Source organism: Hipposideros armiger, unplaced genomic scaffold (genome assembly GCF_001890085.2).
Source record: "Hipposideros armiger isolate ML-2016 unplaced genomic scaffold, ASM189008v1 scaffold_16, whole genome shotgun sequence".
In the NCBI taxonomy this organism is placed as follows: domain Eukaryota; kingdom Metazoa; phylum Chordata; class Mammalia; order Chiroptera; family Hipposideridae; genus Hipposideros; species Hipposideros armiger.
Window position 1 is genome coordinate 1,201,620 of NW_017731366.1, and position 18,801 is coordinate 1,220,420.

The 18,801-nt window shown below is 41.1% G+C and overlaps 1 protein-coding gene across 1 annotated transcript; it reads right to left on the bottom strand.

Annotated features, from left to right (window-relative positions):
* Positions 1 to 17,482: 17,482 nt before the first annotated feature.
* On the bottom strand, positions 17,483 to 18,436 carry CUNH3orf80 (chromosome unknown C3orf80 homolog). Its single transcript, XM_019627017.1, has one exon. The coding sequence runs from the start codon at positions 18,333 to 18,335 to the stop codon at positions 17,574 to 17,576; it is 762 nt and encodes a 253-aa protein (XP_019482562.1). The 5' UTR covers positions 18,336 to 18,436; the 3' UTR covers positions 17,483 to 17,573.
* Positions 18,437 to 18,801: the final 365 nt, after the last annotated feature.

An 18,801-nucleotide genomic window follows, 5' to 3' on the forward strand; every position in this document is an offset into this window, starting at 1 on the left:
GAGTTGAACCGGAAACCTTGTTGTTAGGAGCACTGCTCTCACCAGCTGAGCCATCCTGCCACCTGTTGGCAGCTCAGCAGCAGCTCAGCTCGGGCGCAACTCACTGGCCCATGTGGGAATCGAACCAGTGACCCTGTTGTTCAGAGCTCATGTTCTTAACCAACTGAGCCGCTCGGCAGGCCCGTAGATCATATGTTCTTTATTATACCACAGGCTATTCCCTGGGCTGTGACCACAGGATCTTTGATAGCAAAAGGAACATCCCTGGCTGAGTATAACAGATATAGCAACATTTGGAGTAGTCAGTAGGGGGGTAAGGGTAGATAGCTATTAAACTCAATTTCCCAATACATTTGACTATCAGTATCAGTAGTATAATCTTTACAACAATGCCAGTGTTATCACACATCACATTATGGTAGATGCAACCTGAATAGTAAGCATCCAAAGATATTGGCACATTACTAGAGTCCCATGCATCCCTAATAGCTAGTCCAGTCCATTATCATGTTGTATGACTAGAATGTCCCTCGGAGTGAGGGTACTTAGGTTTGCAGGCTTCCATTTGATCTTGTCAGGTTCTAAAAGCAGAAGCGATCTCAGCAACATAGGGCTTTACACTTCCAGGCATCTGGTGTAATTGAATTAAGAGACTATTATTTCTTTTCTTTCTTTTTTTTTTTTTTTAGCTGAGCCATCCTGCTACCTGTTGGCAGCTCAGTGGCTGCTCAGCTCGGGCTGGACTTGAACCGCTGTTGCTCAGAGCTCAAAGGAAGACTATTATTTCTTGCTGTGAGCATTAATACTGGACTTCTCTCATGGCATAACCTGTTTATTTGTTCCTTTATCCTTAAGTATTCTTTCTCTCCATTTATACCCAATCCTTTTCACCTTTGGAAGGGACTTTAGGTTTGGCCACTGTGCTGGTCCAGATTGCTGGTATCAGCCATCCAAATCGGTGCACTATCTTTGGTTCCAGTCTTTTATAGTTATCTGAGTATTTGCATCTGTCACGGTGTAAGCAAAGCTGGGTCTAGACTCCCAGGACACAAGACATCAGTCTGACTTGCCAGCTGTGTGTGGGGCCTTCCCCATAGCCATCTGCAGTTTCTGTCTCTCTTGTTGGCAGACAGAACAGCTCTCGTTGACATTTTGTGCCTCAGAGGATGCAAAAAGAACATGCCTAGATTCAACCCATCTCTGCATTGCTGCAGCCCCCCAGTGTCCACTTGCTTCATGGGCCCACGTGGCTACTTGAGTTGAGCATGCTAAGGTAGCTGCTTGTCAATTCTCATAAGTGTCTGGGGCTGGAAGCGGGTTCTGATGGCCATTGACATGACCTACTTTAATGCACCCCTCAAATTCCCATAGTGACTTCCACAGGGCCATGCCTTATAAGGGCATCCCTTTAATGGAGTTTTCCATTGCCCTCCTGCCTGACCATATGGGCAGGCCATTGGCCACTGCCTGTGAGTAGGTGAAACCCCAAGCACGGGCAAACAGCATGCAATGGAGCTCACTGAGCTGTTTTGTTTTTACTTTTTTTCATCAAAGTGGGGCCTTCCAAACAATGTGTCTGTTCACGTTGGAACTGCCATCCATAAGCCAAGCAGCTATGTGTTGGTCAGTCAATAGCTGTTTATAGGGCACCATCCAAGTGGCAATAGAATCTGGTGGTTCCTCCTGTGGTTTCAAAGTCAGTCCTCAGGGAAAAAGTCTGCCAGTTTGTGAATTTGCCTCATTTCCCCCATAGCGTATTCCTGGACAAACCATTTCTATTGTATTAGGGGAGCTCTTGTAGGCACTACCCTCATGTGAGAGCATTTTTTAGACATCATGGGTATTTCAGGTTTCAGGATTACTTCAGTCATAGGAGGCAGTTTCAGTTAATGACCAGTAGCAAGCTAGTGATTGCCCTCCACATGGAAATTCTCTTGCCCAAAGTCCTGGAGGTCATTGCTGGGAGCCACTCCCAAGTTTTGCCATAGCCGCAGTTTATACTCCACATGCGGCTGTTGTTCCTAGGATTTGTCCATGCTGCACAGCAGCCTGTGTTCTACAGTGTGTGTGCTGGGGCAATCATTTATTCCATTGAGCATGTCTGAGGAAAATGGCTTGAAGGATTTACATGCCTTCTGCTTTCTAATACTAGGTAGGCGAAATGTTCCCCAGTCAGACATAGTATCCATCCCTGTAATACATTCAGGTAAGAGTCATAACCACTTCACGTAAACCTTGCTCAAACATACCAGTGTTTGTCCAGACGGTCACCTTAATCCCATCAACTCTTGCATTTCTGCATCTTCCCAATATAGTTGTGGCTCCCGATAGAAGTTTACCAACAGATTTTAATACTTCAGTGCATAGGGCTTCCAGGTCACAGTGTCCCAGAGACTCCTCCATCTTCTAGCCATTTTTCTCTCTCTTGTGCACAAGGCTTTTGGTCCCCAGTGATGGGTTGAGCCGAAGGACCCTGGTCCTTTTATCAATCCTTATCTTGACTAACCTTCCTGACTCTTGCTTCAGGCACTTTCTGGATGAGTTTCTCATTGTAATATTTGCCTTCCAGTTTTAAAAATTCTCCAAATTGGGAGAAATAAAGCACACTTTTGCGGGGAAACTTTGATGTTAGCGATCCAGTAGGGGGGCTCCCAAATTTCCGTAGCACTGTATTTTTCTTTGTCCCACCGATGTCCATTTTATCCACCTCATTTCTTAATAACCATCTAAAGATTTTCACCACACTTAGATGAGTCCCTCGATTATCCCATCTGTCTCTCTTCATTTTCTTGTAACTTGAATGTTCTTGGTATTTGTAAGACCCACATGAGGAAGCGGAGAGAGCAGATCTGATCAGGCTTCTCAGACTGCTCCATTTTGCAGCAGTCAGATTGCATGGGGTGCCAAGGAAAAGGGGTCCCCTTAATCACAGAACTCTACAGGACCTGGGTAACTGGCATATTCAGTGAATGAATATCCCAGTCATCACAAAGCCAGTCCAACATGATTTGTATATAAAGCATATCAGCTGCTTTATCTGGTGTGTTCCATTGGGCATTTATAAGGGGCGTTGGAAAGCCCACCTTGTCGGGGTAATCTCACTTTACAGTGGCTTTTATTTAGTCAGTCCACCAGGCTGGCTGTTCCCTTGGGAATAACCTGTTGTGTGTCTGGATCATGTATAGCCATCCAGAATTGTTCCATTCTGTGCTGTGGGTCCTGTATCAGTCAACCCAAATATGCTCTTTCACTCTGCAACATTCAAAACAAAAAATACTGCCCCTAAATTAGTCACTCTTACAATCCGTTTTAGCAACAATTCATCAGGGAGCCAATGATAACTGTCCACAAAATGAGACAACTCCTTCACCCTCTATTTCTGATTTCAGTAGTTTCTTGGTTTTGCCCTCCCGACACATAACCTACATTTACCGTGACCAGAGGTCTTCAGACGTGCTTTCTATTGCCCCAGCATAAGGTTTCCCTTTGGGAACAGCTCAGGCTAGTGGTCATAGTCCCGAGCTTGGCTAAGGGTCCAGATCCACCCTAGCATTCTCTTTAACTCTCATTTTAGCAATTACAGATAACAATAGCCAAGGGATTGTATGTTTAGAGTATTTCTTATTTTGAATTTCCTTATGTAGCCAATGAACCAACTCCTTAGGGATTGAGTCTACTACCTTTTCTAAATTTCATTGATAACTTTTACCTTTAGTAACTGAGTCTAGTTGCAGTTTTATACCTTGAGTGACTAGGTAGCTATTTAGAAACCAAAGGTTTCTCATCCCCGCCCTTTCATCCTTTCTCTTTCCAAACCATGTTTCAATGAGTCGGCCATTCTAGTGAATCCCACATTTCTTGACACCAAATACAACAATTCTCTGGTACCAACTGGGTGTCCTACAATTCAATTCAATTCAATTATGACACTAGCTACCAGAGTTAGCATTAGATCCCTTAAGTTAAAGGGCAAGGTTCCCAACAAGATTGCCCTCACTTTAGATGCCAGCCGCAATAAGGGTCCCCAGACTATCCACACTTTTGTCCAGGCTGGATACAAATTGGGGAATTCCCATGACACCCTTTCAGTTTTGATGGAACAACTCATAGAACTCACTGAAATGCTATACTTACAATTGCGATTTTATTATAAAGGATAACAACTCAAGGTGAGTCAAATGAAAAAAGATCAATAGGGCAATGTCTGGAGGCAGGAGGGACTACAAAGCTGCTGTGCTCTCTCCTTGTGGAAGCTGGGTACGTCACCTTCCCAGCCTCAGTGTCCCAAGTGTTTTTTTAAATCAGGGTTTCATTACATAGGCATGCTTGATGAAATCATTGGCCATGTGATTAAACTCAGTCTTCAGCCCCTGGTCCTCTCTCTGGAGTCTAAGTGGCTAAAAGTTCTAGTTCTCTAATCACATAGTAGGTTTTTCTGATTAGCCCCCACCCTGAAATGATCTAGAAGCTCCTTGAGTCACTTCATTAGTACAACAAAGTCACTCAGGAAATACCAAGGTTTTTGGAAGCTCTGTGCCATGAACCAGGGACAAAGACCAGGCATATTCTTTGTTATATCACAATATCACTTTCCCAGTCATACTGAATGTGTATTTATATGCTTTTATCCCCTTGTCTTATACTTTAAAAAATATCTATCATAGAAGCTTCTCAGTTGGTTTATCATTGATAATTTTATACATTTGGGGAGTATTTAACATAATTTAGTACTTTTGTATGTATGTATACATCTTTTGTATTATTTCATAAGCATACCATATAGAGAAGATTGTTTATACAGAATGCCTGGGACCTAGCCCTGTTACAGATTAATATTTTTAGGGCATGATATCCCCAAAAAACACTGCATCACAGAGGTATTGGTATGTAAGATAGAACATAAGTTATGATAAGAAATAAGTTTTAAAGCAAACATATTTTAGAAAATGCTTTAGTAAACAATTACCATGAGTATCAACTGAAGAATGTCTTCAAATATCTGTCATTCTGTACATATAGGAAATATATACCTGTTTGCAAATGAAGTATGCTACATAAATCCTGTTTAGATAAATATCTCAAACACATTTTCCTTGTAAATTCTTATACTGAAAAAAAATCAGGATTTACAATGCACACAACATAAAAAGGTAATATGCAGTAATAAAAATATATGAATTTTTATTTGTTCTGTAGATTTTATGTGCAGACCTTCAGGTAGGACTGCGGCAAAATCACCTGTCAGAATTTCTTTAAACACATCTGCAGAGACCAAATGAAGATGATGAAGTAACTCTTTTGGAAAGACCCATTCTTATCTTCTCCTTGTCCACAACCCACGTATCTTTTGTATTTTCTGCTTAGTGGTAAATGACCTTTGGGCCAGAAAATATGAGATTTTCGCATTATATAACCTCTCACAAGGTCATTCTTCATTCTTCCAGTTTTACTCTAAAGCTACTCTGTCCCTAAAACTTGACTTGAGCTGCTGGACATCACTGCATGGCCATTTGCAACCCAATGGGTCACCTGCTCACCATGCACTGTGCATACTTTTTTAAATGTAGTGATTTCTAAAATAGATTATTTCAATACAATCATTCCAAAACAATTTAGAGTAATTCATCTTTTCAAATATTTCCAGATGTTCTAGATTATTGAAAACTATCTTCTATTCTAATACTCTTCTACTATAAAGCAACATTCATATTAAAATTTTTAATTGGAAAGACACTTTATAATTCTATGGCCGTAAAGTGATAAAAGTGAACTGGCATCTTAAGATGATTAACCACAGAGCTGGGCCCTTGTTAACTCTCTAGTTCTGACTTCTTGTTAAACTTTGTGGTAACTTCTGCAGGAGGGATGCTAATAAACAGAGAAGCCATCTTGGAATCGGGGCTTTTTTGCACGTGGGTGGCTGGTTGGAGCACCGGTTGGCAAGTGTGTATTCACATACTCCTTGGTGGCTTTGTTTTTTTCTTTCTTTACCTGAATAAACCGCTCTTTTGGTGGACTACCTGGAGAATTATTTGGCCAGTCAACAAAGGCAAGTATAAAGTGGTTGTAAGCTTTAGCTCCATTTTGGGAGTATTATCACCAAAACAGAGAGTTTAAAGTGACTCACCCCAGAAGCAATAAAACATCTACCTAAAGTATATGTTCTTGTTCTCAAGTCAACTAGGACTGTACCAGAGAGCTCATTTGTTTAGCTAGTGACAAATAATGTTTACCTGTACAAGAAAATAATAAACTAGAGTTTGAAAGCCAAGACACTCCACTTGTCTAGCATTAAGTGCTAGAATATAATCTCGTACAGATTAATATTTATAATAGGCAAGAGGATTAAATTCTTCGAGCAACAAAATCTAGAGATGGAGAACAGATTAATGGTTGCCAAGGATTGAGGACTAGTGAGAGGAAGAGGGTCAACATGGTTCTAAGGCTACATCAAGTGGCACCAGGAAGCTCTGTGGTGGTGGGACAGTTCTGTGTCTTAAATGTGGTGGTGGTTACATGAAGCCACACATGTGATAAAATTACATGCAAACAAAAGCCTTAGGTACAAAACTGTACTCCATATATTTACTGTGAATACATCTATATGCAGTAAAAATATACAGAGAATATTCTAGAAGGATGCCACACAGTGGTTAACTCTCAAGTTGGAGGAGTGGGCAGGGATTGAGGGTCAGTTGTTAGAGGGGACCTTGGTTGTCATGTTTTCTTTTTTAAAAAGAAGATGTATTTATTACCTGAGTAATTAAAATTTAAGCAAGAAAAGACTGGAAGGTTCTATACATTTGTTGGAGTACCTCAATGTGTTGAAGTGTCTCAGTGTAGGGCATAAAAGATGGATTTTAAAACTTAATTTTCGTGTGTATGTGTGTGTGTGTGTGTGTGTGTGTGTGTGTTTATATTGTAATGTGGTTTTATTACTGGCTGTTTTCATTTAATGACATTATATCATAAACATATTTCCATATTAATAGATGTTTTCGATTTTAGAGGCTGTAAGATGTCTCTTTGTATGGATGGAGAATTTATATAATCAGCATCCTCCTATTGGATAATTTAGTTTTCAATACCACACCATTATAGCCGTGCTTCAACAGGTTTTCTGTAATCAGATCTTTGCATTGGACCTTGAGTATTCCCATGGGATAGATTCTCAGTGAGGATCTAACTGCCAAATCAAGGCTATTTACCTTTTAAGGCTTTGATAACTACCAAAGGTCTGCTTCTGACACATTCTGAAAATTTAAGGGTCAAAGTCAGCTTTGACCTTTCCTCTCACTCAGATCCATTTTCAGTGGCAATGCAAGCCGCCTTATATGTAGTCTTTACTGGGTGCCAGGCTCTACAAGTTTTACCTTCTGATGTACTATTCTTGGCTTCCTTTTCAGAAGAAGAAATTAAGGCACAGGGAGTTTAGGCAATTCAACTGGAATCACCACCCTAATAAACTGTGGATCTGGGATCAGGAGCCTCGGCAACGTGGTCCCAGAATCTGTACTGCCCACTGCTTCTTGGGAAGTGGGTTTGTTTGGTTGTTTTTTTTCAGATATAGTTGATACATAACATTGTATTAGTTTTAGGTGTACAACATAATGATTTGATATTGTGGATGATCATTACAATAAGTCTTGTTAACATTTGTCACTACACATACTTACAAAATTTTATTTTTCTTGTGATGAGAACTTTTAATTACTCAGTAATCTTCAAATGTACAGGTCTTCCACTTCTTTGGCTAAACTTATTCCTACATATTTTATTATTTTTGATGCAATTGTAAATGCGATTGTTTTCTAAATTTCTCTTTCTGATAGTTTATTAATATATACATGCACAGCTGACTTTTGTATATTGATTTTATGTCCTGTGACTTGAGAGAATTTGTTTATTCTAAGTTTTTTGTAGGAATCTTTAGGGTAAGTGTGCGTGTTTAAATATCACTTCTGTAATTTAAAAGCAACAAAATCGTTTTTAAAAGGCTTGAGAGAAATGAAATTTTAGGAGAATAACTTGAAAGTTATATAGTCATCCATTCCTCTAGAATATAACCTGTTTTGGGATTGGACCAAAGAATCAGGAGTTAAGGATTCCTGTACTATTTCGACCCCTTGAAAAACTGTAGTGATCTACAAAGTTATGCCATTTGTCTATACTGAGGATCTCATCTTTAGAAGCCCTGTGGAATATATTTAGTGTAAAGATGGTCAAATATGTTATTCTTGACATGATAGTGTCTTCTTTATGAGAACTCACAGGAGATGCTTCTCCCAGATCTCAGTATCAGGAAGATTTGTGCTTCTCTCAAGCAGCTGGTCTGGTTTTTATTTACAAACACTGAAGCTTTTAACTGATCTGCTTCTTTCTTTGTATTTCTTACTCTGAAGCTAAGAACTAAGGTATGGCCTTCTTTTTCCAACTTTGCTTTTCCCCTTTGCCTTGGTTTCTTCATTTACTTCCTGAGGGTCTTGTTTTGAATGTCCTGTTTGTAAACGACCTCAAATCTGTTTCGATGTAAATTAAAAGAATGGCTGAGTAGCTGGGTGAATAAGTGCATGGATGAGTGGATGGATGGATGAGTGGATGGATGGATGGATGGGATAATTAATTGATGTATTTGTGGGGCGTTTGTTTTACCTTTAAGTTTTATCTTCTGGAATCCTATAAAGTAAGATTAATTCCAATTCTACAAGTTTGCCTTTTAAATATTTAATGACAGTGATTTTCTCTTCATTGTCTCTTCTTCAGGTTAAAAATCAGAAATGTTTATATAAAAGTCTTTATATCAGAGTCAGTTCCACCATACCTGAGGTGGGTTTCAATGTCCATTGGGCTGATGCATTTGTCCTCAATGCTTGACTAGCCCTCCTCTACCACCTTAACTATTATTCCTTCAGCAGCCTGTACCCTCCTGTATTCCTACAGCCCTGATGTCTGTTCTCCAGGACCCACTCCTAAGGCCACTGCGTCACCCTTGTCCTCTGCCACAGCTTCTCTGTCTATGGAATCTCACGATCCAGTATCCCAGTGTCCTACTCCAATGGCCTGTCTTTCTAGCTCTTCTTACCGCTCTCCCACTACACTTACTCCCCAACATTAAGAAATCCACACACTCAGCTCTTTCCGTTCTATTCAGTCTTCCACTCCTAGTCCTTCCTTACCTGCCCAAACCCAATTTCTCTTTTTCTACCCAGGCTTTCCTCCACAGTGTATCACCTCAAGTAAAACCAGTCATTAAGACTAGCTGACAGTTTTTTTTAAGTAAATGTTTGCTTTTCCTAAAAGTGTTTCTATGCTTAATTCAAATCATTAATGCCATGATTAACTGGAAAAGTTTTTGAATTTCCACACATTTATCTGAATTTCACACCAAGAACCCAGTGTCAACCAATATGTGTACACTGGCACTTGAAATACATTTTTATGTCCCAGGAACATTGTCAAGTGATTTTTATACATTACCTTAACATTCATTACAACCATCTAAGGTAGGTACTCTCCCCACTTTATAAATGAGAAAATAAGCTTAGCGAAGTTAAGCAGCTTGCTTATGGTCAAATAACTAGTCAACTCTAGAGTCCAGAGATTCACCTGGGCTGCCCAACTCTAAACCAGTATGTTAGTCTATATAAAGTCTTAACAAATAATCATATTCTACCACAAGAATATAAACAGAACCTTAACTTAGGAAGCTATTTTTTTATCCTAGCTTCAATATTGGCTGGCATTGGGTATTTAGTTGTAACTCTGTGGTTCTCATTTTTATGCTGAGCATAAAAAACCCATACTGTTTCTTTTTTAAAATATTGGGCAAGATGTACCAGATATTTTACTGGTACAGATTAATGAAGACAGACCAGGAAAGAAGCACACTTGGCACTTAAAGCATTGGCTGAATGAAATGAAAAAATCCAATATCTGAGTTGTTTTGTTGACCATTTCAAGTCCCTTTTACCCATGAAACATTTCTGCATTCCAACAAATACTTTTTTGAGTTATTAAAGATTCCTGGCCCAGATTCTATAGTACTTTTAATAATACTTCATTTAAACAGCAAATAACAAATAATACCTATCTTGTTTTACACGTGAAAAAATTAAAACTGATGCTAATGTGAAGCTATGTAGCTACAGCCTCAGCCCTAATGATAAGATATTCTGTGAGATTGAACCACATGTTGAGCAGTTTAGTGGTTAAAAGTATCAGCTCCAGAGTCAGACAGGCTAGATCTGCCTCCTGGATCTTCTAGTTACTGGCCACGTAACTTTGGGCACACTATCAGCCTCTCTAAGCCGCACGTTTCTCATCTGTAAAAGGGATTTAATAGTCCTTAGCTCCTCCTGTTGTGAATTTTAAATAAGATGATATATATAAAATGCCTAGCACAGTGCCTAGCATATGTAAGCATTCAATGAAGTATGGTTATTATTGTTACAATCATCATAACCAGTGAACAGTGTCACCTTCCACAGCAACTGCCAAGCTTATATCTAAAGTTGTGCATATATTTATATTTTGTTCTTTGGCAGAAAGGCTAAAATGTAAATTGCTACCAAATTTTAAGTCAGAACATGTTAGAAATAAAGATCGTTAACGTGCCAAAGTGAATTGCCAGAACTCAAATACAGTATTATAAATCTCAGGAAATAACTTATGACATTATTAATAATAAACAGATTACAGATGTTTATTATACTAAAACTAGGTGTCCAAAAAAAGGACACAGAACCCTGTAGAAACAGAATCCAGAACCCTGTAGAAACTGTAACCCTCCCTCCTCAAGAGACTGGTGAAAACAGCTAAAGAAAAGGCAGAACTTTTGGAAGACTTGTTCCACAAACACCAAAAGACATAGGAACAAATAAAATGGTAATCATTTCTGCAGAAAGCTTAAAAGTACACCAAAGTGCAAACCAGACTCAGCAAAAGCTCACAGGAATGCTGAACACACCTAAAGTAAAACCAGAACCCATGGAAGACCTGGCAGCTATCAGAGAACTTCCTGCAAACACCCAAAGAACCAGAGGAATAAGTAAATGGTGGTAATGTCGGTAATGTCGACAGGAAGCTTAGGAATGCTCCAAAGCACAAACCATAGCCAGTAGAATATTCAGGAGACAGCTGAGGAGAAATGCGGACTCTGTGGAAGATCTGACGGGCATCAAAGAGCTTCTAAAAACACCAAAGTAAGCAATGCAACTAGAGAGAGAAAGCAGTCAGAACTCAATAGTTCCCAAGTGGAAATGTGAAAAAGGTGAAAACCTCACAGCTATCAAGAGATTGTTTAGAACACACACAAAAAGGCAGAATCAGTATTAAGGCCCAACAGCATATTGTGGACCCAGAAGATAAAACAATCAACAAGAAACTTGGGACAGGTCCCACGGAGAAATGTGAATAAGTCCAACTGACAGCAATCAAGCACTTCTTTGGAAAAGACTGAGACCGAACCCATAGAAGACCAGACAGGCACCCACAAATGAAACTCCTACAGAAAAGGGAAACTAAGTAGAAGACTTGAAGTGTGAAGCACTTCATGACAACTCCAAAGCAGAGATGTGAATCAACAGAAAATCCTACAGGTATAAAGAAACTAAGAAAATTTCTAAGGTACATCCAGTAGAAGATCTGGCACATATCATAAGACTTATGGCAACTCCGAATTCTAAAAATGCACTCACAGGAAACCTTTAGTAAGGATTCAGCTATATCAGAGAAATTACAAGAAACACCTAAATTATCTGTAATAAAAGATGTGAAAAATACTATTCAAGAAAACCAAGTAATAGGAAAAATAGAACATACACAGAGTGTAAACATTTTTCAATCAAAAAGATGTATGTCAAACAATTTTTTTAAAACACCAGAAGAAAACCTGAAGCCAACAGTTATTAGTACTTTATTGAAACCATCAAGAAAAAAGAAAAATGCAATTGAAGACTTCTTGAAATGCAACACTTATGGCAGAATCCAAACAAAGACATGAAGTTTGGAAGGTGGCTATAGTGAATTTGAAGAAATGTTTGATTTGGCAAAAATTAAAGATGAACTAGGAGATCTCAGTCAAGAAAATTCCTCTTGTCATCCTTTTGAATATGAATCCAAAACGAATATCTCTGAAACTGAAGACAGGTGGCCAAAGAACATGCATGATAGAGTTAATCAAAGAACAAGACTGTCCTAAGAAACAAAAGAGATTTTCAAGAATCTAAACATTTGCCTACTCAAACAGATAACGTGAAAGTAGGGATGAAAGTAAAGAAATCAGCTTAAGTTTCAAGAAAAGGTGAGTAAGGGAATGTCCCTATGTCCCAGACACAGATATAGAACTCGAGTCTTAGTTGCTTACATAAACAGAAAATATTTAAATAAAGAAAGATGCTAAGAATACTGTGAAGAGCTTCCAAGAGAAAAAATTGAAAGGTGAAGCTGTGAAACAGGCTGTCACATCAGGGGGAGAAGTAAAATTGGTGTAAATCTATAGGAATCTTGATAGTTTGGCTGGTTCAACAGGGTTTATGCTAATGGAGAAAGGTCACAAATTAATGAAGAGTTTGCAAGAAAAAAATTAAATCGACAAATTAGGATACTTTATTATTATTATTATTATTTTTAATTGTGGAATTGGGAGATGGGAACAGTGCTGGGGAATTGGGGGAAGGGGAACAGACAAGTAGCTGTCCTTTTGTTCTTCAGTCTAGTTGTGGAGGACGTTGCTTCACTGGCCCAAGTTGGCACCCTCATTGTGCTCTTCCCAGGCGAGGCAGATCAGTTGCTGGCTTCTGGACGGCCGCTCACTGTGACTGCTGGCCGCTCACGCTGGCTGCTGGCTACACACGGTAGCCCATAGCAACCCACTGCAGCAGGGGCTGCAGCCTACGCCATCGTCGGCGACTCACGGCAGCCCAGCTCCAGGATGAGCTGTTGTTCAGCATCTTAGCTGTGGAGGACAGTGTCACTGGCCCTCATATGTGGGATCTGAACCGGGGGCCTCTGGCGTCCCAAGCCAGCTCTTAACCAACACGCCACTCAGCCGGCCCCTAGGATACTTTTAAGAGCCAGGAAAAATAATCAAAATCCATTTTGATTTGGTAAAATCTTTGGTCAATATCGAAGAGAAAATTCACAAAAACCTAGATAAAACAAAAATAAATCCGGAAGATTCTAATTCTTCATCAGATGAAACAAATATAGCTAACAAAGAAGCAGAAGATAAAACTACTGACAGTTCCTTGGATAAAATCTTAAATAACACAGTGGGGATTCTTCAAGATCATCTAGAAGCAGGAATAAAAGAAGTGTAATGTTAGAGGTATCTTCTAGTCTACTCGGTAAAACAGAGAATACTACGTACAGAGGAAGTTGAAGGACAGCCCATGCAGAAAATCCATAAGAAAGCAAAAAATACAACAGTCAATGGTAAATCAAGCTATCTTTGAGGTCTAGAGGCTCAAATAAGGTCTTGCCTACAAAGGTAAAAGGGCATCTGATCTTTATCTAGTACAACAAATAGAATATGACTGCAGTAATGGTTGCCGATTCATTATTTGGTTGATAAAATACCTCTGCCTACCACTTATTAGCTTTTGCACCAATGGATGAAACGAGAATGAAAAAGTAAATTGTAAACGAGTGAAGGTCAGATATAAACTTGCCAAATATTCTATTACTGACTGGCTGCCTGCAACTTACACTTTTGGAGACATGCTCGAGTTGGGTTGCTCAAAATAAAACAGCTCATCGCTGTTTCTCTCAGTCTGGAAATCCTGATTAATTATGAGTCATGACATTTTTACAAAAGTCAATGCAGAATATTGTATAAATCTGAATACCATATTCATGTTTATCACATACCCGTTTCAGCTCTGAATTGATGCCTTTATTAATTCCACTTGAGAGAAACTGTATACATAAAGAACAACATTAAAGTACTTATCACATTGCCTTTTAAACTGTTGAAGCCATTTCCTTAATATTCCCTTTGGCCTTTACAATTGAATCTTGTCTTCTTTATATAGTACACCTCATGCCCTGTGGCATAATTGCCAATGCCATTTTCTACGGTTGAATCACACTCGCATTTGCAATGTAGCAATTAATGGCCACTTAAAACTATTTATCTCTAGAAGATAGAATGTCTAGAAGACATTTTCCCCTTGGTTATGATATTGAATGCCAATAACAAATTGCTTTTAAGCAACTGGTGATCACATATACTGGGGGTGCCAAAAAAATGTCTACAAGTGAACACTTTGGTCAATGCTGCTCAAACAGTCGTTTGCCGTAATCAGAAGTGTCTGGACACTGATGGTAACCACTCTGAGCATCTCTTGTAATTGCAGAAGTCAAACATGTCTTGTATTTATCTTTTGTTATCGGTATATATTGAGTATTACAATGTTAATACAGTTTTTTCCTTTCTTAAAATGTGTATACATTTTTTGGCACCCTCTGTAAATATGATTTAGAAAATCAATCATGTTTTCTCACATTCCAGATGGATTCATACTATATCCAGGACCATTATTTCCCTACTTGTGAGCAGTCAGTGGAAATAAAATACGCTTGAAATGTGTTAGTATATGAATTACATTGATTACTGAAAACCAGGAGCAAAGGTTTAATTAGTACTGGAGACCCTGGCACTCTCGTGGGTTGGGTTAAGATAGGTACAAATGTAGCAGCCTTGCAAAAACTATCAGTCACAGACTCTCTCTCTCTCTCTCTCTCTCTCTCTCTCTCTCTCTCTCTCTATATATATATATATATATATATATATATATATATATGAATAACTATTTTCTACATTAAAAACTATTTTCTATAGTTCTGTTTTCTACTACTTCTATGTGATAAATAACTTCCAGGTGAAATCTGTAAAACTGAACCCCCAGATAGATACCGGCCTTAGTGTTTTACAAATGTTTCTATCCAGGTAGTCTGTCTAGCATTGTGAATACACAGGTTGTGTGCGCAGTAACATGGTTTGTTCTGTATGTGTGTGTATTACCATGAGACATGTTCATTTATCACTAATAAAAATAGCTCTTGAAGATTTTTTCCCCCCACAAAATTATGCCTGAACAAATTGTGCCTGGTAAATCAATGAACTGCAAGAAAAAAACCAAAGTAGAGTCAAACTCATTTTTATTAAACTGAGAGATGCGAATAAAAGCTTGTGTGACATATAGGGAAAGAAACAAATGTAAAATTTGTTGTAATCTTAAAATTCAGGAGAACCTCATTGCATGATTGGTGTCACATTATAGAAATTCTGAATTTTAGAGAAAGAAATGTTTCATAGTTGATACAAGGGAAACATACTTGGTCCATATTATAAGTGTATTTTTACAGGATTTTGTTGTAAAGTTCAAGATGTTAGAAGCAACAACATGTAGGATAGACTTTATATACTAGTATTTAGATATTTATATTGATGTTTCAGATATGGGTGAATTTTAAGAAGTGTCTAAAACAGTGTATGCTCAATGGGTAAATCATTTAAAAGAATATGGCAATTTTCTAGTTTGTTTAAATGGTGGGTGATATTGATAGTCACATGTCAATAAAATTTAGTGTTTGAGTAACATTAATATATGCAATTATACAATATAATGTGATTTCATTAAATCTTGTACCATACTCAATTGATATAGTCTCAACTCCTGGTGCTTTTGCCAATTCACAGCTAAAAATTGCTTTTAAATGACAAAGATACACATTTCATATTTTAATATACTACCATATGTCATACATCTGATATAATTTGCACAGAGAAAGATTTTTATGTTTTTCTGTTTTAATACACATCAAATGATTTTAATAACAGGGTCATTATTTTTTAAAAGTTTAGAGTAAACCATTCTCTTCTATTACAATTGAGACATTTTAAGATTTCTTAGAACCATCAGATTTTTTCGATCAGCTTTTAAAAGTTTAAAGTAACCAAATCATTTTCTTCTAATACAATTCAGGTATTTTAAGATTTCTTAGGATTGCCAGACTTTTTCAAGTATAAGAATGTTTAGAGATACACGTGTGAGGTCCATGTGTGTAATCTTTCTTAATGTAATACTCATCATTCCTTAAGCAAAGAAACATTTTCTCTTTTCCTTTCATGATAATCATAAACTGTAATAATTAAATAGTGTACAATTTGTATATTGTACATACACAATATGCATATGTACATTATACATAATGTTTTAATATTTTATATTACCATTTGCTTAAAGGACATTTCATTGAATGGTAAACTGATACAATGACACTTATCTTTTTTTCTTAAAATAGGTTGACCGAATCCTTCTGTAGTGTATTACTGCACAATCACGGGTTTAAACAAAGTTACGAGTCACAACAATTTATGTTTTGTAGCGTGTTGTGAATGTATTCCAAATAAAAAATGGAGGGGAAAGTGCATGACATCATGTTTCATGGTATGGCATATATGTATTAATCATTTTTACATATAACTATGTGGTAAATGATACAATTAAGACCTAGACTACATGATGCATAGTTATTATAAAAAGATATATTATGCCACAGTACTAAAAATAAAATATATTCTTCTCAAATAGTGAAAATAAGATATCCTTCATGTTTTTTATGTCACGTTTTCTCGTTTGACCATGCCTCTTTTTTTCCCATTGTAAATGAAATCATGTCCATTTTATTAAACAAGAATGACAGAGTGTGGGCAATTTCCGGGCCATTAAGGCCTAAAAAGGGTGATAAGACAATTATCTTGTCATCAATTGCAGAAATGCCCTCCTGATGCATTCGATACATGGTAAACATATAAAAATAAACGACAAATATAAATATCTTCTCAGTTATTGAAAAATCAAAAGTCCAACTGTACCTTATTACGAACATGGTCTTGGATATACGTAATTCCTGTATCTGGAATAGGTACAGCAACTAACTGGATATCGCGGGTATCCCCCACCAAATTGTGAGCCATCAGCTGTGACTATGCTGGGCCAGGAAGACACGGAGGGGGTTTTGGGGTCCTCTTCAAGCGGGGATTTCCATCATACCTACGTGCTGCTTTCCCAGACACGCGCGCAGCCGTCTGCAGCCGCTGCTCTCCCCTACTCCTCGGCCTCGTCTCTGTCCTGGAGAAAGGGAGGCGTGGAACTGCGTCCCTTCCCCCGCATCCCTAAAGGATACAGTCCTCCTTCCGACGCACTAAAGGGCTCACGTGTTCTCTCGGATTCGGGAAGCAGGCACTCCCAAGTGAACACAATCTAAGGGGCGGGGACCGTCCCTTTCGACGTTGCGCTCCGGGCTCGTCCGCTCCTGTCGCCCCTGACGCGCGGGCCTAACGTTTCAAACCTTGAACCGCATGAAACGTAGGGAAACTTAAGATGGCAGGGGAGTGCGGGGTTAGGGGTGACCCCAATCCAGTCACCGGGTGATGGGCGATTTGGCCCGGGTGGCAGGCGAGGTCTGAGGCAGGTGGTGGCGGCCGCGGCCACCCCGGCCGTTGCATCCCACCCGCAGCCCCCAGCCCGGTTCTGTCCGCGGGGTCCTCGAGGGGCCCCGGGCGCTCAGATGAGCGGGAAGCGGCCTTCGCTGCCGTCGGACTCCCCGGCGCCGCCGCCGCCGCCTCGAGGGCGGCCGAGCACCGACACGGGTAGCACGACCTCCCCGGGGCTGAGCTGCTGCAGCCGCATGGACTCCTCGTAGGTCGGCAGGTACTTGACCTCCTCGTAGCTGGGCAGCTGCAGGAAGACCGGCGAGACCACCCGCAGCTCGTGCTCGGAGGCGCAGGAGGGCGCGGAGAGCCCGCCGCCGCCGCCGCGGCCCCGACCGCCGCTGCCACTGTCCAGCAGCGAGTCCTGGGAGCCGGCGGCCGCCTCGTCCCGCAGCAGCGCGGGCGAGTCGTCGTCGTCGTCGTCGTCGTCCGGCCCTGCGGCTCCTGGCAGCCCGGCGCCCCCAGGCGGCCCAGGTCGCGCCTGCCCGGGCCTCGCCTGTCCGCGCGGGTACCTGCGGGGGCTGGGGCAGATGATGCGCTGCAGGAAGTAGCCGATGGCGAAGAGCACCAGCAGGATGAGCAGCCCGGAGAGCTTGCGGACGAACCAGCCCACGTTGTCCAGGAAGGCGTGCAGCGGCAGCTTGCAGCAGCGCACCGCCGTGGCGTTGGCCGCGTCGCAGCAGCGCTCCCGCTCCCCGCACGCCAGCTCCGCGCAGTCCCCGCCGCCCCGCGAGGGCGCCACCAGCGCCAGCGCCAGGAGCAGCAGCAGCGGCAGCAGCGGCGGCGGCGCCGGCGCCGCCGACAGGCCCTCGGCCGTGACCCCGGGGCCCCACATGGCCGGCGCGGACCGTCGCTAATGAACGGGGCGGGGGGTTGCAGGATCCGTCTGTCCGCTGGTCCGTCGGCCCCTCCCGGGGCGCTCCGCTCGGGTCCCGCGCGCCGCTCCCCGCGCCTCCGCTACCTGCGGCCAGAGCAGCCCTCACTTGGCCTCGCCTGAGCGGAAGGAGGAGCCGGCGGCGCGCCGAGGCTGCGGGAGGCGGCCGCTCCCCGCAGCCCGAGCAGCCTCCTGAGCGCCTGACCTTAACCCCGCGCGCCCGGCCGCCCGGGCCCGGCGCAGGGCGTCCGGGGCCGCCCGAGATGGCAGAGGCGGCCTGCGCGGGGCTGCCGCGGGCATCTTGGCCCCGGCCGGCTGCGCTCTTCCAAGACCCCCTTGTCACCCTCCGGGGCTCGAAGGGTTAACGCTCCACGCACAGCCCGGGAGCATCCTGATCTTGATTAACTCAGCCGTCGCGCTTTTCCTC

Excerpts from the sequence above, each read along its gene's own strand:
- CUNH3orf80 (XM_019627017.1), bottom strand. The coding sequence starts at position 18,335 with ATGTGGGGCCCCGGGGTCACGGCCGAGGGCCTGTCGGCGGCGCCGGCG.